The 21,451-nt window shown below is 45.9% G+C and overlaps 1 protein-coding gene, 1 long non-coding RNA gene and 1 pseudogene across 3 annotated transcripts; 2 read left to right on the top strand and 1 right to left on the bottom strand.

Annotated features, from left to right (window-relative positions):
* Window positions 1–1,437: 1,437 nt before the first annotated feature.
* LOC127329710 (uncharacterized) lies at window positions 1,438–12,527 on the bottom strand. 2 transcript variants are annotated; one of them, XM_051356176.2, is made up of 9 exons: window positions 11,731–11,857; window positions 11,491–11,577; window positions 11,395–11,420; window positions 11,223–11,267; window positions 10,935–10,991; window positions 6,114–6,203; window positions 5,822–5,878; window positions 2,318–2,427; window positions 1,438–1,789 (listed from the first exon to the last, which is right to left on the bottom strand). In XM_051356176.2, the coding sequence occupies exons 2-9, from the start codon at window positions 11,493–11,495 to the stop codon at window positions 1,757–1,759; spliced, it is 423 nt and encodes a 140-aa protein (XP_051212136.2). In that variant the 5' UTR covers window positions 11,496–11,577; window positions 11,731–11,857; the 3' UTR covers window positions 1,438–1,756. The 2 variants fall into 2 exon arrangements, 1 of the variants encoding a protein (XP_051212136.2); XR_011752866.1 differs by lacking the exons at window positions 1,438–1,789; window positions 2,318–2,427; window positions 5,822–5,878; ... (2 more) ...; window positions 11,223–11,267; window positions 11,395–11,420 and adding exons at window positions 11,956–12,276; window positions 12,351–12,527 and having other exon boundaries at window positions 11,486–11,577; window positions 11,731–11,868.
* LOC127337154 (uncharacterized) lies at window positions 3,116–5,541 on the top strand. The gene is made up of 3 exons (XR_007873657.2): window positions 3,116–3,373; window positions 3,514–3,721; window positions 4,290–5,541. It is a non-coding gene; the product is annotated as an uncharacterized lncRNA (long non-coding RNA).
* Window positions 12,528–14,481: 1,954 nt separating the features above from the next.
* LOC139835908 (uncharacterized) lies at window positions 14,482–17,257 on the top strand (annotated as a pseudogene).
* The last annotated feature ends 4,194 nt before the right edge of the window (window positions 17,258–21,451 follow it).

Genomic DNA, 21,451 nt, shown 5'->3' on the forward strand with positions numbered 1-21,451 from the left:
ATATTAGTCCTTTGTCTGAAAATCCATTTTATTTTGTGCTGAGTGATTAACTTATATATATGATAAATGATACAGAGGAATGTCTAAATGCTGGTAAGCATCAGAAGCTTCAGTCATCTGGGCGAGGTAATTAGTCCATACTTGTTTTATCATTTTGCTTAGCCACTTACAATTGTCTCTGCACTTATATTACTCTTGTTTTTCTACTCCAACCAATCAGCAGGCTCTTGAAGCTTAACATTGTTTGTTTTATTTTGCCAGTGCCTCGCTTCCTGATTCCGCTCCAAATCGCTCCTGGAGCTCCAGTTTCACAGACCAACTCTGGAACAACATCAGTGCCAAATGCAGGTAAAATGCCCATAGCAATTTGCCTTTTCCCAAGCCCAGATGAATTGATCTCTATGTAGTCCTGCATGACTAGTGCTTGGAATTATTACGTTTCATAGAGACGTCAAATGACCAAGCTAGTCAAGTGGCTATATAAATCATGTCCAACTGCTTAACTATCCACTGCTGCTCTGGTGTTGCAGCTTCCAAAGATCCCTGACGTATGAGTCTGAAACTGAAGAACGTACCCTGACCAGTCTGGAGCTGAAGAAGGCTTGCAATCCTCAAGTCTCTGATTAGTGCTATCTAAATAAGACATCCTAGCTTGGTCGTGGCCTGATCGTTATGCTAGTTGAGCACTGTGAGCTCTGGCTCCACCGTCTACCCCGTCGCTTCTTGCGACACTCTATAGATGTGTGGCTGTTACAGCTGCAGGCTGATGCCCCATGATGTGCGTGCGTTGTAGCGTGCTTGTTCTTTTTCCCCTCCTTTTGTACCTCTTGCACAATCCCTGTACTCAGCGGCTCGCCGTCTTCATGCTGAAATAAAAGAGAAAAAGAACTTCAGGTGGGGGCTTTTGCCTCCACCGTTGCGTTGTCAAAAAAAAAAAAAGACATCCTCGGTTTTTTTTTCTTATTGTTTTGGTTACCTATTTATGCTCCTATGTCTGTAATATATGACAATTACTATTGTTGCATAAATGGATTTCAGTTAGTGCTATCGCATAAATTAGTGCTATCATGCGCCCATGTCTGTAATATATGACTCGGTGTCGAAATGGGCGTTTCTTTTAGTTCATGAAGGGGGCCTTTATCGACATACACCATTGAGAGTACATTTAGTGAATCTTTCAATATCAATGTCGAGCATTTCTCCGTGTTAGGTCGTCATCAGTTCAGTAAGACTGCACTGACATACTATTGATATTGAAGGTGCAAATTCTTCAGTAAGACTGCACTGTACTTGTCCGGTTTACTCCAATCAGGCTGGATTATCCAACTTCTGAGTACACGCAGGCTATTATTTCAAACCATAAGTAAATTATAGTACAATAGATAGATAATAAGAAAAAAAAATCTTGTATTCTGGTAACAAAATCAATTTGCAAGTGCAAACAACTGCAGAATCAAAACAGTGTACTTGTACATAGTAAGTATGCAAAGCAGCTTAACTATCGACATGAATACTTGCTGGCACGGACAAATTCATAGATTTGACACTGATGATGATATAACAGGAGCTTGTGGCATTACATGAGAACTAACCAAACCAACCAACACGAGTACGCTGACTCAAGATATAGTATACCATTGGTCCCTGAAGTTCATTAGCATAACTTAGCGCAGATAGCAACAAAACAACCTATTCTACAACACCCGGAACTTATCAACAGGAGTAATCTGGCCACCACTTAGTTACGCCATGAAGTTCAATCCAAGTTCGTCTGCGGCAGATCCGTTGCCTGCACCCAGCAATTATTCTGGCAGTTAAAAACTGTGCAATGCGGCACCTTACATACAAGATATTGCAGCACAAAACTGAAGAAATGACAGCCGCTGTTTACTTGTTAAGAAACAAATATGAATGACAGGACTTGGTGCCATGCCGTACCCTACATTGAAGTGGGTGTGATGCCGTGAGGAACAAAGTGCATGGCACTAATCAGTAATGATCACCTAACATCATACAGCCTTGCTTCTGTATAGATATATACCGTTCCAGGTATTGTGACCATGTGTGATTATTCCTTTTTGTGGCTGCCTTTTGATCTATTTAGTGCTACTGGCAATTAATTACTTGGAAAAACATTAGGGGCCATAAAATAGTGAGTAAAAGTGATTGTAGCCACCATCTTAAGTATAAGTGGTTTCTAGCCACCATCGTAAGCACAAGTGATTTGTAGCCACCATACTAATTGCTACAAGTCTCAATCGGAATTGATGTATTCATTGACATATTTGTAAAAGCAACCACTTGTAGTAAACATTACCAGTTTGGTGCATGTCCGCTGCCTTTTCAGATCAGGTTCTTTCTGAGCAGCTGAGAGCTCTGTCATCGGATGCTTTCTCAAAACAATTCCCTGGATGGTATTAATTGTGCCTGCCCAAGTATTTATACTCTTTAGTATCAATGGATTAAACAATATCAGGGCAGATAAACCCTTGACTGAAATTTCACTATTATGAAATGTGAAGGATGAGGCTTTGCACATGAGATATTGAGAGTTCTAACTCAAGTTACTTTCGTTATTTTTTATGTATCAATGTAACAAGATTATAATATTCATTATTCCTCTCCTATAAGATCCTCCAATATAGTGTGACCTGTATATCGCAAAAATGAACGCACCAATTCATGGGTGCAAATGCAATCCTGGGACTACAATGAACATACATAATAGTGCAAATCAAAATGGATGGGTGGTATCACTTTAGTGTCACTGGATTAAATACTATCCAGGCAGAAAATCCCTTAACTGAAATTTGGTTATGATTTTAACAGTCATTATTTCAAAGAACAAATAAATGTTAAGGATGAGGCTATCAATATCTAAATTGAGAGTCTACACGCAAGTTACTTTCCTATTTCTTATGTATTAATGTAAAAAGATTGTAAAGGGAGCGGAGTTTTGGCTCCCGAGTCCAGATGGTCTTGTTATCTGGACCAAGAAAATGCGCACGGAGATTGCTGCGGTGGTGAGAAAAGGCTGTCACCCTAGCAGCAATAAATATGGAATACATTGTTTGAAGCGTGTACCGTTTTACAGGGGGCCACGCTTCTGGTCGCGCGGTGATGGTGCGTCTGGCTGCGCAAGACGGAGATGAAGCTGCTGAAACCTGGACCGGCAGAACAGGACCGGGGAGACCTGTTGAACCAGTCGTACAGGAACTCGGGGTGGATCAATCTGGAAGAACATCCACTCTCCCCCAAAATTAAAGTGTGGACTCCGGCGAATGTGCGGGCGACTGGAAGAGCCTAGGGTGGGGAACCTAACCCAGCACCGACGATCGACATCAATGGACTTCCCTCTCGATCCGGCGAGCAGGTCCGTGCCTTTTATGGCTTTCGTTTCCGAGTTGCTGCATCAACGGCATCTCTTTCGATCCCGGATCGTTTGGAATCAACGGCATCTCTTTCTCCCAGGCTCCCAGCCTTGACTTGACTTATTGTGCCCTCCTGCCGCAGCCTGCCTGTCTACAAGGGTACATCGGACCTGTTGCGGCGGCGCCAGAAGATGGTGAGTGCAGCTATGTGGGTCGGTTCCGGCGGATCCATCCGTGGTGGGCATCGTCCATGCAGTTGCTGCTGTGGGTGAACGCGAAGGAGACGGGCAAGCTAAGTCCGCGTAATGAACTGGAAATATGGATCCATTGGCACCGGGATGGACGAAGAGGTAATGTTCTTGCAGAAGTAGAGGTTCAAAGAAATGCAGTATACCGCAATTTAACCCAGATGTGTGCCTGCACTGTTGGTACTGAAGCTGCATAATTATGCTAGTTAATTACACGCCCGTTGGCTGTGTTAAATTGTTCATGGAATTCAGATTTGTTGCTGTGTTGGATACCCGATTTGGTGGAGGTCTGTGGCCGTATGTATGATTATTATTCAGTGCTTAACACAAGTGTGGAACCTACCGCGGTATCCATTGCCAGCAGTGGCGTATTTAGTCAGAAACTCATGATTCAGTTTATTCAGATAACATGGACATGCTTACTACCTAGTTTGCAATTGGAATCAGTGCTTAGCACTAGAGTGAACGTATTGAACTACCCATGGCTAGCACTGCCGACTGTAGTCTGAATCTGATGGTCGACTTCATTCAGAAACATGAACATGTTTACGCCTAGTTGCAGTTACGTTCAGTATATTAGCTATTAGGAGATGCAATTTCAGGTGCTGGTTTATACCACATTGCAAAAAAGGGAGAAACTAACCAAAATAATTGTCGCTGACTCATGCAGAGTCCGAGTTGATCAAGCACCTCCTGATCGGACACCTTGTCCATCGAGACCAAGCGCCCTCGAAAAGTCAATCCGTGGGTACGCGGGGATGAGGTCATCGATCCTTGCATGGGGACTACATTCAACTCATTGGGTGAAGTTTACGACTTCTACAACTTATTCTCCTGGGAACATGGTTTTGGAATTAGATATGGAAAGAATCGGCTGAATGCTGAGAAGACAAAATGCATGAAGGGAATTGTGTGCGGCTGTTCGTTAAGTCAATTCAACAGAACTGACTGAAAAATGAATCCATACATGGTGCTGTGACAAAGACTAACAAGGGGATTGTTATTTTGCTGTTTTGTTCTCAAAGGGGAAGCCAACTGGGGAGAATACAAAGTCTTGCAAATGAATGCGAGTGCCCCGTGATGGCCAGGTTGCTTCGGACACTAGACAATGGGCGGTACATTGCAGAGCAAACAGGGTGAAGCATAACCATACGATGAGGGAGAACTGTGGCGACAAGGTATTGTGGCCATCACACAAACACATAAGATCTGTACACCAGGGACCTGGTCTGGCAGCTGCGGGACAGCAACATAAACATTGGGAGATTCTACAACATAATTGTGGCATTCTTTGGGAACGCAAGCAACGTGCCATTCACGAAGCAATCTCTTCGGAACCTTTGTGGTCAGGGTAGTAAGGAGCAGGCAGACAATGACCCTCGTGAGGAGAACAATTGAAGCATTCGATGACCTGGGAGCTAAGTACCTGGACCTCATATTTAGAGTCTTAGGCTTTTCTATTTTACAAAAAATAGCTTATTTTTGCAGCTGTGCAGTGCTAGATATTAAAAAAAATCAGTTGACACAGAAATTAGCCTGGGCATGGGGGCGGTCCAGGTTATTGGATTGGTACAAGAAAATTCCTTCCATTATGTACTGTTGAGCCAAACGGTTCTGCACACATTGAATATATCTGAGCAAATGGGCCCGTGCACTGTTTAGAAAGAAGATACAGAATAGAATACATGTTTGAATACACTGACAAACCAGGAACATGGTGACTGTGATTGGTCAAGAAAACAGGAGCATCTACACCCCAGAGCCAAAACGAGTTTCCGGATTGTAAATTCTTCATTGCTTTTTCTATAATATCCTCAAATATAGTGGGAACTGTATATCATAAAGTAAACATATGAAGTTGCTGAAGCTCAATAAAGGTGCATCACATGACTGCAGTACATAAGCCTACCAGCTCATGGATGCAAATGCAATCCTGGGACAATGTGGACATACATAAAACAAGGGGTTGGGGGAGCTAACAAATGCATGAGTAACAAAAGAACATCTTCCACACTTTTGACAAATAGCTTGCCATTAGAACAAAGTGGTCAAGGACAGAAGAAAGCAACATGATCAGCTATGAACATCACAGGTCAAATATTAGTATCAGTAATCGAGTTTATCTAACAACTAACAGTTCTAGGTTGTGTAGATTGAGTTCCTATATTGAATGAAAACAGTTGAGGGTGTTCAATTAATTACCTGCGTCTGTTGCAGTTAAGGTGCCAGAGGTTTTGGCAGGGAGAGAGACTGGAGCACCTGCGAAGAATTTAACAGTTACAAAGGACGATTATAGGTATAGCCCATTGATTGGTTCATTGGACGTTCTACAGCAACAATAAACAATTCGTGAACTAATCATGCAGATGGAGATTCGTCTAGGTTTGAAAAATGGTCAAAACATTTAAATAGTTAAACCTGAATCTGCACCTGAAACAAGTTTTCAGTTTAAAATGACGGCAAGCAACCAAAAAGGCAATGTTCAACTAATTACCTGCATTTAGAACTGATGAGGTGCCAATGTTTTTAGCAGGATGTGTTAGGCTACTAATCTTTGTCTTCAGGAATGGAGCACCAGGACCATCTGCAACCAGGCAGTTAAAAGTGTTATTGGGTAACTAGACACTTATAAAATGCAACAAAAAACATCAAACATAATAAGGACTGCATTTATCAGGCCAACGAAGGAATGGCAGAGGAAACTTTAGGGGAAGATGTTCCTAGACTCGATCATCAATCAATGAAGTACTACAATCAATGGTGCATGTATCCCCTCAACTAGACAACTAGCACAGTCGGTCTTATCTAAAGAAGTATGATTTAAGATGTTCATTGTGAGTTTGGAAGTAATAAAAATGTTAATGAGTTGGCAGGCACCACAAAAATGCAAAGTACAACACCAAGTTTAATGAAGTGCTGCACTGTAGTGCTATACAAAATTACCATGTACATTTAAAATGGATAAAATATGAGCAACCAACAAAATAAAAATACGATAGATAATTTATGGGATAGTTTTTCACTGCATTCTTTTAGTGTGACTTTTAAATATAGGGGCAAACAATGTGCCAAGGAAACAAACCACGGAGGATGCCACAAAATGTAGCATCTGAAGTATCACAGGCTTAGAGCATGTCTAACAGCGAATTTTTTTTAAATAATACACTTTTTAATATTAATTCCAGAAATAATAGTCGTTTTTGGCAAATTTCAGAAATAATACACCGTCGGGGTCCGCTAACCCGAAATAGAGAAATCGGGTTTGTTGAAACCGAAGTGGAGGGAATCTGGTGGGGATGGCCAAAGTCGGGGTCAGTGCGCCCGAAGCGATGCTGTCGGCCACGCCGGGCCGTTGTCGGTCTGTCTCCTGCGCAGGAGCAGCCGGTGTCGGGGTGCGCCATCCCGAGGCGCAAGATTCGGCGCCCCTGACCCCGAGTCGGGCTGGCCGCGCCCGAAACGGTGGCGTTTTTAATTCGGCCGACGCGCGCTCCTGCTGGCCGACGCACCTCTCTTCTTCCTCCTGCTGCTCTCTCAGTTCATCTCAGCTCTCTCTCTCGTTTGCTCTCAGACCAGCAACGTTTTCTCTCATTTCTGAGCGATTTATCCAGCCATTTGTTGTAGTTTGACCACCAAATGCTGTAGAATCAGCTGATCTATATATGGGTTAGTTTTTGAGGCGTTTTGGTGGAGGTGGTTTTGGTGGTGGTGGAGGTGGTGGTGGTGGTGGAGCTGGTGGTGGTGGTGCTGCTGCGTGGTGGTGGAGCTGCTGCGGGGTGGAGAAGCTGAGCTGCTGACAGAGGTGTTTGGCACGCTTCAAGGGTAAACCCTAATTCCTGGTATTAGATGGTGTAATCATAATGCATGTTGCGTTCGTTAGCTTCGCACATTAGTTAGTGTAATATGTACCGGTAGATAGTATTTATTTAGGACTGCAGGTTAGATTTTTATTTATTTTAGAGTGTAGGTGCTAGATTTTTTTGACGAGTATGTAATTTGTATAGGTGAGCAGATATGTCAGATAGAGTAAAATTCGTTGTTTACTTCGGTCATGGCACGGTCCGAACAACTCCGATGGGAGCTGATCTGAGCGAGTTTCAGTGTGAGGATTTGCATCTGACAAACCCAAAAACATGGCGAGTTAGTCAGTTGAAGGAGTGGTTGACCGTGAATTTCGGGCTTAATCCCGAAGCATACACTGTTGGTGTGCATGCTTTGTGGAGCAGCTCCAGTACCCAGATTTTCTGGCGGTTGAAGCCGATTGAGCGGACCTCTCAGTGGGTGCACTGGTTGGAAGCGTGCGAGCGCAGGGGAACTCACCCCATCGCCTTAATGCTTCCCGAGAGATGGTGGCGGCAACGATTGGCGGGAAGGGTGCCGGGAAGGAGTGGCGGCAAGGGTGGCGGCAAGGGCGGGCGGGAAACTGTGTGAATGCAAAAAGGCGGGAAAAATTGGTGCTCGGGTTGAACAATCCCGATTTATTGGAATCGGGTTCACCTGGCCCGATTAGCTAAAATCGGGTTTACCTACCCCGATTAATTGAAATCGGGTTCCACTACCCCGAGTTATATTTTATTTTTCCGCCGCAGCAGAGCTTTTCTAGAAATCGGGTTCCACTGCCCCGACTCTGCTAATTCGGGTTCGCCGACCCCGATTTTGTAAATTCGGGTTAGCGGACCCCGACGGTGTATTATTTCTGAAATTTGCCAAAAACGAATATTATTTCTGGAATTAATATTAAAAAGTGTATTATTTAAAAAAAATCACTGTCTAACAGACCCCTTAAAAGGGTCAAACCCGTATAATAACCGCCGGAATACGGGTTTCGGCTCTACCCGGCCGTCTAGCAGGCCCCGTAAAAACGGCCCCCGCTCCGATTTTTGCTGGTTTCGATTACGGGGCGGGCCTTCGCCCCCTACTTGTGCGGGGTGGGAGCGGGGATAGAGGGCCAAACCAGTATCCACCCCTCCACTGCGCGCGAAGGGTTTCGCTGAAGCCAACCACCGCCGCCGCCCGATCTCCTCCACCCCGCCCTTCCCGGCAACGAGACGGCCGGATCCCGCTGCCATGGATCCTCCACAAGGGCCGCCTACCGCCGGCGGTGCACCTCCTTTGGCCGTGGTGGTTGATGTCCCCGTCGGAGGTCCGCCGAACGCCGGCGCCGTGTCGGCCATGATTTGCGCCACCATCCCGTTGAAGAGGAAGAGGATTCCGAAGCAATTCTTTGAAGCACCTGCGGCGGCCGCAGTCCCGCAGGCTGCCAAGAAAGGGGGCAGGATGAAGACCAAGGCGGTCGGGCCGAGGGGCGCCGCGCCGGCCAAGGTGAGGACAAAGGCAATCAGCCGCATCGGCCTCGCGCCTCCACCGCCCTCCAAGGCCACAGCCCCTCCTCCCTCCGTTCCGTCCGATGCGCCGCCCGCGCCGCCGCCACCCACCATGGACGTAGACAAGGTGTTCGATGTTGAGTCCACAACATCGTACCTCGACATGCTCAACGAATCCGCGGTGAATCTGGACGCCGATATTGCTGCGTTCGATGGGGAGTGCAACGTCGAAGAGATTGATGACGACGAGGATGAGGGTGACGACGAGGGGGAGGTGGTTGAGGTTGATCCGGCTGCCGCCGGTTCTTCATCGACGCCGAAGCCACACACGGCGAACTATAGCGAGATCGAAGACGCCATCTTGGTCCGTGCTTGGAGCAAGGTGGGGATGGATGCGTGCACCGGAGCGGCAAGCGCTATTGGTAGCGCATTGAGGATCTGTACCACCAGCTAAAGCCTCGCACCAAGAGCATGGCCGACAGATCCTACCACTCCCTTGAAGGCCGATGGAACATCATCAAACCAGCTTGTTCTCGTTGGAGTGTTGCCATGGATCAAGTGGCCGACAACCCCTCTAGTGGATGTGTGCCGGAGGACTATGTAAGTTTTCCTTGTTTGTTGCTATCCATATTATGTGTTGATGATGTGGAAACATCACATAGTATTGTTGTGCAGCCCAAGTATGCTCAAGCCCGGTATAAGGACATGGCCGGCTCCAAGAACAAGGAATTTCAATTTCATCATTGCTTTTCCATTCTTCAACATCTTCCTAAGTGGAAGTTGAGGGACAACGAACCAAAGTGCAAGAAGGAGGCACTGCTCACCATGGATGATGAAGCGGAGGAAATGAGTGCGAGAAACGCCGGCAAGCCCGAGGGCAACAAGAAAGCCAAGGAGAGGGTCAAGGTAGAAGGCGAAGCAGCTAGCTTCCGGGAGAAGTTGGATCAACTCATGAAGTCCAAGGAGGCATTGACGATGAAGACATTGGAGACCAAGCTCCTCATCACCAAGAAGAAGGAGGTGAAGCTTGCCAAGGTGGAAGCAAGGCGGGAAGATGCCAAGTTGAAGGCCGAGCTTGACATGAGGATGATCGCACTCAAAGAAGCCAAGGCCATGAAGGAGCTCTTGGCCGAGGAGAGGGATATCATGATGATGCGCACCGACGGCATGGACGAGGATCAGCTGGCGTGGTGGAAGGAGACCAAGGCGGACATCATGGCGAGGAAGAAGGCTGCGCGTGAAGCTCGTGCTGCAAGTGCTCAAGGTGAGTCTCCGGCGAGGTGCCACTGGCGATGGACTCGTTGATGGTTGATCACATTTGGGAACTTCCGTGGCTTGAACATTGGCCATGATCGGGTTGTGATGTTAAAAACTATGAATTATGTATCACATATTTTGGATGTGCTATGTTTGATCTGAAATTGTTGTGCAAATTATTGTCTAAAACCCTGTTTTGAGGGGTCGAAAACTCGTCCGAGCTAGCAGACCCCGTATCCCTCTGTTTTACGGGGTGGGGATACGGGGTCTGCTAGCTCGGACGAGTTTTCGGCCGGTGAAAAGTGAATACAGGGCCCTCTACTCGCGTTTTAAGGGGCGAAAAAATACGGGGCATGTTAGACATGCTCTTATAAGCCATAGCACAAAGTGACTTAACCATAATTCTAAGTATCTAACATGCCAATTTCAAAAGCAACAAACATAAATTATGTACTGTAAGATAAAGAGCATCAAATTAGTAAACAAGCAAGATGCAAGGCACAGAGTAAGGTGAGTTAGTTCAATCTAGTTACAGATACTGATCCATTTAATTGACAAGATGGGGTACTGCATGCCCCCCAGAAATGCCATGCCGGACTACATTAGCAGAAAGTGAAGGAAAGATGCCTATGCTGCCCTAAAGGATTGGGCAAGCCCAGACAGAAAGCGCAATGGAAATTGGCTCAAGTACACAAAAAGTGTGGTTCTTCAGACTGAGGCAAGTTTGAATTAATTACCTTTCTTCTGACCTGATGGAAGCAACATGAGAGATACACCAGCATTGAAGCATTCCTCTGCATATCATCACGTAAGTTTATCAGCAGATAGAAACCCACATAAGCCCAGCGATTTCTCATACAAAGAATAGTGAGAAAAAAAATCAGATATGTTCCAGATGTCATGAAGTTAGAATACCATGTTAAGTTATATATGCGCGTTCAAGGTACGAAATGCTATGAACAAGAAGTGAATTGATGCACGCACATATAAACTGGAAATAGAATAATGTGCAAGAATAGTCTTACTGATAAGACCCGCCACCTTGTTTAGTGACTCGGTGTGATTGGCTCCTGCCATTAAAAAACATAGATAAGGATCATTAAGTAGAGAGCTGTGACATATGTAGAGGTTATATGAGCTATATATGTTGGTTTCATGCCAACAGAAGATGTTTGTAAAGAGGAGGATATATGATACCAGGCTGGGGGCTGGAAGAAGGCAGGCTGTAAAAAGCAAGGAATTAGCACCAATATGTGTGAGAAAACTCTATGATCTCGTCAATGCTGTGTGTACCTCATCCTCTTGTTGAGATAGAGCTTAGTTATGGCATGTGCCGGTGCGCGGCGGGGCGGTCGTTTCCCGTAACGCCTTTGGCGGGGACTAGCAAAAGCAAGAGATCAACACTATACATCAGCATTGGCATGCAACTGGTACAGAATCATACATACAAGTTTGGTAGCCAAACATGGCCTGATAAACATTGCGTGAAGACAGACAGGTTTGATGTTGGAGGAGATGGAGGAATGCACGAACCAGATGGGAACGACGTCGCGCGGGGTCCCTGGGTCGCTCGGCAGTAGCAGCCGGAGGCTCAACTCTGGAGACTCACGAGCCAGGTCACAGGCAATGGAGGCCGCCTTGTTCCTTATCGCGCCTCAGTTCAGGCTGGCGCTGCAAACAGGCTCGGTCGTGGATCAGAAGACAAGTAAGCAAAAAAAAAAAAATAGTAGGAGTGAGCTGAACACGGTCGCTGCCTACCGGAATGGCGGCTTGTGGAGGATGAGGTTGAGGATAGTGCGGAGCAGGAAGCTGTGGCTGACGGACAGACAAACGGTGAAGTCGTGGAGGTGCATGTCAGACGTGACGGCGGCGAGCGTCGTGCTGGCGGAGACGTTGGCGAAGGTCCAGAGCGTGTGGAGGAAGAGGAGGATGGGGCGGGCCAGGATGTCGTTGTCGCCGGCGCCGGCTCCGGGCGGCAGGAAGCGGGCGAGGTAGTCCAGGGCCTCGCCCCACAGGCCGCCGGCCACCAGCTGCCGCAGATGCTCCGCGGACAGGTGCGCGTCCGTCTGCCGGACCAGGCTGTACGCGCGCGGCGACCGCATTAGCAGCAGCAGGCAATCGATCGAGTCGGGGCCGGGAGCGGGAGCACTTACGATTGGAAGGTGGGGTGGAGGCCTTGCTGGGAGAGGTAGGAGAGGAGCAGCTTGTGGCGGAGCCGCCGCGCGCAGGCGTACTCCGTGGGGTCGGAGGCGAGCTTGAGGACGGCGCCGGAGTCCGTATGGCTCGTCGCCGCCATATCTCGCCGGCTGCAGTCGCTGGGGAGCTGTCTGATTTGGGGGAAAAGGTGGGGGAGGATCGAGTGGGGGGCTATTTATAGAGGGGAGCGGGTTGATCGTCCGAGAGCGGGACCCACAGCCTCACCCAGTCGGTTTTCTTTTTCAGAGGGAAATATAAATATTCTGCCCACGAAAACCGTTGCGGATCAGGTCCACTCGACGGCCGTCTTGGACGGCCCAAAATTGGTCACACCGGCCTGTAAAATAAAATTTAATCAGCCGTGTACCAAATTTGAAGATGTTCATATTTTAAAGTGACCAAATTTGAAAATGTTCATATTTTTAAAACTGTACAGATTTGGGAGTTATTCAGATTTCGAAAAATAAGTATACTTCGAAAAATGACAGATTTTGAAAATTTATTTGTATATTTAAAAATCTCCAAGTTTTTAGTTTTATTCCCTACCTGAAACAAGTTCCTACAGCGTCAACCAGAAAATGGATTGCGTCAATGTCTAAGGAAAACATACTAAATATACTAAGTGCCTCTCTTACTCGGTCCCCTCTTGCCTTGCAAGGAGAAATTCCAAAAACCTTGAAACGAACACCTATAGGTCTCCAACTCACGATCTAACGAGCAAGTAATTGTCCAACCGCTCCCTTTAGGCGTGTTCTAGTAGACCTGGGAGTTATCAATTGTTCTGAGAAGCACAAACATGTACTAAACCAACAGGAACTCGAGTTTCTGTCTCAAAATATGTCAGATACACAGTCAGCTACAAGTTTATTTATGACGGAAGTACATGTTACATAAAACAAGATAAAACGTGTTAATAATTTTATGGGAGCTGGTCCACAAATTTTGATTGTGGGATCAATTTCAACAATTGATGCATGTGCAGGAGAGATAAATACAGGCTCAAGTTGATCCACGCATGTGCATTTGTGGACCAGATTCAATAAAATTATTTCCAGATAGGCTGGCAGAACAGTTACCCGCATACAATCGTCATCGAGGAAAATGTACTACTGAAAAGGAAAAAAAAAATGAGTTAATGAAAGATAAAAATGCGGAGAAAGATACCGAAAATAAGTTTTAGCAGAGAAGATATATGGCCAGCTAGTAAAAAAGTTTGGGCAACAAGATGGAATACCACGTGCCAATTGTTTGCACTATATGGCGTCATCATGTCTGAAAACTACAACATCACATAATTACCGTATATAAAATCAAGAAATGATTGATTGATAAGCTTGTCTATAAACCATGCCACCGTCTATCTCGTGCGATTAGCAGGTCGATGAATGCAAGTTTGATAAGCAGCCATTAACCACCACCGCATTTTCTAGTTCTAGCCACACAAAAAAATACTACCACCTCGAGAAAAATCGGCGCCACAACCCAACACTGCAGTCCTTGCGCATCGCAGCGCAGTGAATCCAAAATATCACACTCGCACTCCTCACGGTAACAAATCCTCCCTCCCGGCGCGGTAGATCTCCCTCCCCCCACTTCTCCCCCCTTTCTCTTTTCGGGAAGGAAGCCCCCAATTTATTCCCCTCAAATCTGCCGCAATTCCAAATCCCCTCCTTCTTCCCCACCCCTTATCCCGCCGCCGCAATCCCATAGAACCCTCCCTCTGACCCCTCCCTCCCCGAATCCCATGAAGCTCGATATTTGTTTTCTATTTTTCCCCTTTCGTTTTGGGTTAGGTCGGCCATGGCGGTGGAGGAGGCGAGCAATAACAGCGGCGGCAAGGAGGGCTCCAGCTTCGGGACATGGACGTGGGAGTAGGAGAAGGTGTTCGAGAACGCGTTGGCCACACTGCCGAATCCGAACGACAGGGCCGCCATGTAGGACGCCATATCCGCCGCCGTCTAGAGGAAGACGTTGGAGGAGGTTAGGCGGCACTACGAGCTACTGGTAGAGGTCGACGGCACCGAGACCGGCCACGTGCCACTGCTCGTCTATGCCGGCGACGCCGGACCCGAGGACTTGGGCTCCTCAATGTTAAGGAAATCGGTAATCGTTAACTGCTCGGCCGGCTTGGGAGTAGCGATTAATCGGAATTCAGACGATTAACTGATTTAATCGGGCGGCTATTAATCGGTGCAACCTACACAAATTAGCACTTAAAACAATTTATATAAGAAAAAATAATAGTATATGTGCCTCTATATGTCTCTCCCTACTTATCTGAAGCCTAAAATCCTAGAAAAACTTGTACGCTTCTCCTCCATGACCTAATCTTTAAGGTCAGGAGCGAATCAGGATCCACTAGCCGAAGCCGCGTTCCTTCCTTCCACTTCTTCTCCTCTCACCTCTGAATTTTATATTCTTCCACCACCTACCTAGGGTACGACCCCTCTTACACCTCAACCACCTAACCTATTGAAGGCGTCCTCCAGTTCCTGGACGAGCTCCTCATGGTGATCGAGCTCCTGTAATATGAGGTCTGGGAAACTATGAGTAACTGGTCTGGGAGGGCAAGAAACTATTTGGCAATAGTGGAAATGAAGCTATTGGAGGCTTCAATCAAGCGGGAGCTTCGCAAAATCTACTTTATTGGGGAGGGGTAGAGCCTGTATTAGCGATATGCATTGAAAATATTGTAACTTTTTTGACCAAGTGTGGTAGTTAATCGGGAAAATACCTAGTAATCGGACTTTCGGACTGATTAATCAGGCTAAAGGATTAACACAAGAGATTAATGGTAATCGACACGGTCAAGCCCCTAGTAGCGATTAACCGGCCTAGTAATCGTTGAATCGGCCTAGTTTTTGAACAGTGGGGCTCCTAGAAGAAGGGCTCCGGGAAGAAGGGCGCGGGAGGGGGAGGGGAAAGGGGGACGATGGGTCGTCCAAGTCATACCATATAGAGAATATAGACCCATGCACGATAATCTTACCAGTTTGCACCTCTTTTTGACAGATGAATAGGTTATTTTGTGCAGGTAGCACTTGGTTTTCGGTGGAGAAAGGGATCACATCAATCTAAAAGGAAGCTCACATGATCTTTAGATACATGTCGTTTCCAAACATACACTGCTTATTATAGTGTGTGCAACCCCTGTGTTGAGGTCCTGTACATGCAACATATAAAAATATGGTATCATCGGAAAGAAGATTAATGAAATAGATTAGAGAGGTGATCATCTGCATCATACATTAAGTTGCCAAAATATTGAAACTATTTATGCATGGGTCTATATTCTCTATATGGTATGACAGAGACAGTTAACTCCGCCTATGTTGTCTCAACATAGCCGGTCCCAAGCCCGGGTAAAGGAGGAGGGTTGTGATAGGCGGGGCGAGCCAACGTAAAAACCCAGCCACTCTTATGGAGATGAAACCCAAAGGAACCTTGTTGGGGGCGTAACCCTCTTAGCGACGCGCCACATCGGAACCCGGGTGTGGTCTCAAATGGGCAAGGGTCGGGCCGTCACCCTCTTGGTGGCGCGCCGTATCTTGATCTAGATACGGTGATAAGTGAGCAAGGATCGGGTCGCCGCATCCTTAGTGGCGCGCTGCACCGACGCCCCGGTGTAGTGAAAAATGAGCAAGGGTCTCCGCATTTGACTCGACGAGTGCGGAGGGTAAGGAAGTTAGCCGAGCCTAGGAGGATACGCTTAGGTAGCTGGAACGTAGGGTCCCTGACGGGTAAGTTACGAGAGTTAGTTGATACGGCGGTGAGGAGGCGTGTTGATGTCCTATGTGTCCAATAGACCAAATGGAAGGGACATAAGGCGAAGGAGGCGGAGGATACCGGTTTCAAGTTGTGGTACACGGTGACAACTTCAAACAAAAATGGAGTAGGCATCTTGGTCAATAAGAGCCTCAGGGATGGAGTTGTGGATATCAAGAGGCAAGGGGACCGGATGATCCTTGTCAAGTTGGTTGCTGGGGACTTAGTCCTCAATATTATCAACGCGTATGCCCCACAAGTAGGCCACAATGAGTGCACCAAGAGGGAGTTCTGGGAAGGCCTGGAGGACTTAGTTAGGAGGGTACCTATTGGTGAGAAGCTCTTCATAGGAGGAGACCTCAATGGCCATGTGGGTACATCTAACACAGGTTTTGAAAGGGTGCATGGGGGCTTTGGCTATGACATCAAGAACCAAGAAGGAGAAGACGTCCTGAGCTTCGCTCTAGCCTATGAATGGTCGTAGCTAATACCCTTTTTAGGAAGAAATAATCCCATCTAGTGACGTCCAGTAGTGGTCTACACTCTAGCCAGATTGATTTTGTCCTCTCTAGAAGAGAAGACAGACGCGCCTGCATTGATTGTAAGGTGATACCTGGAGAGAGTGTTGTCCCTCAACATAAGTTGGTGGTTGTCGACTTTCGCTTTAGGATCCGTGTCTAGCAGGGTAAGCGCGCCAAAGTCACTAGAACAAAGTGGTGGAAGCTCAAGGGTGAGGCATCTTAGGCTTTCAGGGAGAGGGTTATTAAGGAGGGCCCTTGGGAGGAACGAGGCGATGCAAACATGATGTGGACGAGTATGGCGACCTGCTTGCGGAAGGTCACTGTAGAGGAGTTTGGGGTGACTAAGGAAAGTATAAGGTAAGCTAAGGATACATGCATGGTGGTGGAACGATGAGGTCCATAAGGTTATTAGGGAGAAGAATGACTGTTTCAGATGCCTATATCTGGACAGGAGTGCAGCTAACAAGGAGAAGTACAAGGTGGCGAAGAAGGCTGCAAAGCGGGCGGTGAGTGAAGCAAGGGGTCGGGCGTATGAGGACCTCTACCAACGTTTAAACACGAAGAAAGGCGAAGTTTAGGGAGAGGAAGACGAGGGATGTCAACGAAGTCAAATGCATCAAGGACGGAGAGGATCAGCTTCTTGTGAAGGATGAGGCGATCAAGCGTAGATGGCGGGAGTACTTTGACAACCTTTACAATGGAGAGATTGAGAGCTCTACCATTGAGCTAGACGACTCCTTTGATGATACCAGCATGTGTTTTGTGCGATATATCCAGGAGTCTGAGGTTAAGTAGGCGTTAAGGAGGATGAAATGAGGCAAGGTGATGGGTCCTGATGGTATCCCCATCGAGGCGTGTAGAGGCCTTGGAGACGTAGCGATAGTATGGCTAACTAAACTTTTCAACCTCATTTTTCGGTCAAACAAGATGCCGGAAGAATGGAGGCGGACTATTTTAGTACCAATCTTCAAGAACAAGGGGGATGTTCAAAGTTATACTAATTACCGTGGAATCAAGCTGATGAGTCATACTATGAAGCTATGGGCGAGAGTCATTGAGCACCGCTTAAGAAGGTTGACAAGCGTGACCAAAAACCAATTTGGTTTCGTGTCTAGGAGGTCTACCATGGAAGCCATCTTCTTGGTACGACAGCTGATGGAGAGATACATGGAGCAAAAGAAGGATCTTCATATGGTGTTCATTGATTTGGAGAAGGCCTATGATAAGATACCTTGGAAGGTCATGTGGTGGGCCTTGGAGAAACACAAAGTCCCAATAAAGTACATTACCCTCATCAAGAATATGTATGATAATGTTGTGACAAGTGTTCGAACAAGTGATGGCGACACTGATGACTTTCCAATTAGAATAGGGCTACACCAATGGTCAGCTTTGAGCCCTTATCTTTTTGATTTGGTGATGGATGAGGTCACAAGGGATATACAAGGAGATATCCCATGGTGTATGCTCTTTGCGGATGATGTGGTGCTAGTCGATGATAGCCGAGCGTGGGTTAATAAAAAGTTAGAGTTGTGGAGGCGAACTCTAGAATCGAAAGGTTTTAGGCTTAGTAGAACTAAAATTGAATACATGAGGTGCAGTTTCAGTTCTACTAGGCACGAGGAGGGAGAGGTTAGCCTTGATGGGAAGGGGTACCAGAGAGAGACACTTTTCGATATTTGGGGTCCATGTTGCAGAAAGATGGCGATATCGATGAAGATGTGGGCCACCGAATCAAGGCTGGTTGGACAAAGTGGCACCGAGCTTCTGACGTACTCTGTGAACAAGATAACTGTCTTTGCTCACATGTAAACAATTTGAGCATATTCTTGATATCTTGTTCATCTAACCTAATAAAAGGCATCAGTATTTTCTAAATCAAGATGCACACATATCAAAGTAGGAGTACGTCTATATGCCAATGTAAGCACAAATAAATATTTAGCTAATAAAGAATAGTTTAAATTTCCTGCATCTGATTAACCACTGATCTTACTGTCAAACTCGAACAAAGATTCAGTTTTGCTTTTTCTCTCGAGAGCCTGGAACATCAAAAATAATATCATTCACTTAGCACAAACTCCATCTCGCTAACAAAATCACGGGCGTCTAGTTGTCCTTTTATTCTAAAGAAATACAACGATCTCACCCACGATCGAACGCCCCATCCTAACTTGAACTGAACCCGCCCCCTTGCTAGTACGATTGCTAGTGTGAAACTCGCCCCTTGCTAGTACGATTGCTAGTGTGAGGCACCAGATCAAAGAACCGTGCTAGGATTTTGGGGTTTCGTTCACATACCTTGGCCGGTGGCGGCGAGGGGCATAGGCGGGTAGGAGCGTCGGGAAGGAGCCATGGAGAGTAGAGACGGAGAGGAGCGGCCACGAATCGGCGGGTACGATCGCCGGTGGGGAGAGGCCGCGGCGATGAAATTTCCGACAGGGCGGCGGGAAATGAGGATAAGTGAGACCTCCCCCAATCTGTCCAGAAAATTCAGATTCTTGCCACCAATCATTCCTCTTCGGTGGTTATAAAGAACGACCATTTCAGAGAAGCAGGAGAGGCGACCGGAGGCGATTCTTGCAGCGGTTCCCCCTCCAATCTTCCTCTGGCGGCGGCATGCTGACTCTTTGTTTATGTGTTTTTGTGTTGCACTCCGTCCCCTTCCAAGATGTCTCGGGGGACCTTTATATAGGAGTTTTTATGTCAAGACCATTATGTATGGCTTTGGATGGACGAATGTGGATGCTCGAGGAGGGAAAGGCCCTAGGTGGCATGGCCAAGGGTGCCCCCCGCACCACCTGGGCTCTTTTGCCCTTCCGACCTCCGTTTGCAAAGTTCCAAGACTCTAGAATGTTCGTCTTCACGAAATATCAATCCTCAAAAAATCTCAGGCCCATTTGACTCCGTATATGTCCCTGAAAGTAAAAAAAGATACACAAAACAAGAATTTTCTGTTATGCAGAGTTATAACCAAAATAATGAGGATAGCCAAAATAATGAGGATAACTGGAAAATTCCAGAAAACAATATAAAACATGTGTGGCAATAATCTACAAAGTTTATGTATGCATTTTACATGCATCAGTGTTCGCCACCAAGATGTGGAGTAGGAGATGTAGACAAAAACTATAGGGGAAAGATACAAAAAATGCAAAAAATGGGGTGAGATCCAAACCTAGATCTAGAATGCAAAAATAGGAGCACCTAATTTTCTACTAGTGGTGCACCTCACATAAATACTAGTGGTTCACATATGTAGTAGTGACAGACGACAAGGTGCGTCGCTGATAAGTAGATACAAGTGGCGCACCATGTGGTGCACCACGAGATGCACAATGGTGCGCCACTGCTAGCCTTTTTTCTAGCAGTGTTCACTCCATTGTTCCTAGTTGGTATCATTGCAAATGGTTGTAATCCCACAAGTTTGAGAAATAAAGCTCCTTAATTCTCAAAAAAAAAATGTTACACTCTCTAGCGTCATCGTGTTGAAAACAAGAACCTTGCATAATTTCCATATAAAATCGAGAAATGATTGATTGATAGCTTGTGAGTTGAGAGCAGAAGACGCTGAAATCACTTGATATTGGTACGATGCAGCTGGCACCGACATCGCATGTGGAGGCGATGGAAGGACTTCCACGTGGCTGGTGCCGGCGCGGCGACATATGTTGGGGGTAGAATGGTCTCGGGGAGGCGGTTTATGGTACATGAAGCTCGTTGGTGATGGAATCACAGGGTTTGGGTAAAGAGGAGGGTTCGCCGGCGCCAAGTCGGGGGATTTAAAGGACGGACATGGGAGGTGGAGGGCCGGTTGGGGAGGATGTTCAAGTTGTGCAGAAGCGCCGCTGGCCGTGAGTGGATGGAGCAGATGGTTAGGCCGGTGACAGATGGGGGTCAATGGAGAACGAGTGTTGATAGTGCAAGATCTTGGAAGTTCCTAGTTGATATTTGACCCATCAACAATATTTTTGGGGCCCTTTCTTACATCAAACCTGTCATATAATTCAAAGCCATTTAGTCATATGTTATATTGCATTTTAAATCAATCTGGAAGTAACCTTTGTCAAGAATGCGAGTTTGAGAAACAACAAACTGAAAGGCCATCCCAGCCAGTGACCTGCACATTGCCACCAAACATGAGAATTGATTATAATAGAGTATATTTGTTAGAATCATGCATTAAAGAACTCCATGTCAAGATATTTAAGGATACTAAGATATAGTAAAATAGATACAAACAGATGGCGACACATATAAGTGGCACAAATCATATACACATGAATGTGATTTGTTCATGTTCGCTATTTTTCTTAGTTTAGGTATAAATAAGTTTCTCAAAATTCCCAAACTCGAATATCAAGACCTAATATAATTTCCATTGTGAACGAGGAAGTTTTAATTTAGCATATATGCATTTGTAGCAAGTGGTGTTTTAAATGTATAATATTTATCTTTGATTTCAATATTACAAATTGAGTTAACATTATCAAATTTAATAAAAGCTAATATAATTGTATGCTAAATTTTATATTAAGATTAATTATTATTTAATAATGGCATATATTATAAATAAGTACAAGTATTTAGTATAAAATGTGATGAGTATTTGTATATTTGATATTAACTAAGTCCACATTATATTTTTTCCCGAATGATCTTGTTTCTCTCCTCAACTATAGTATCGGTACTTGTTTCGCCATCTTGTGGACTTCAATACCAAGTTCGCTATTTGAGAAACATTTTTAAAAGAAAGAAGCGTACTTAAATAA

The sequence above is a fragment of the Lolium perenne genome, chromosome 2 (genome assembly GCF_019359855.2).
Source record: "Lolium perenne isolate Kyuss_39 chromosome 2, Kyuss_2.0, whole genome shotgun sequence".
Classification (NCBI taxonomy): Eukaryota; Viridiplantae; Streptophyta; class Magnoliopsida; order Poales; family Poaceae; genus Lolium; species Lolium perenne.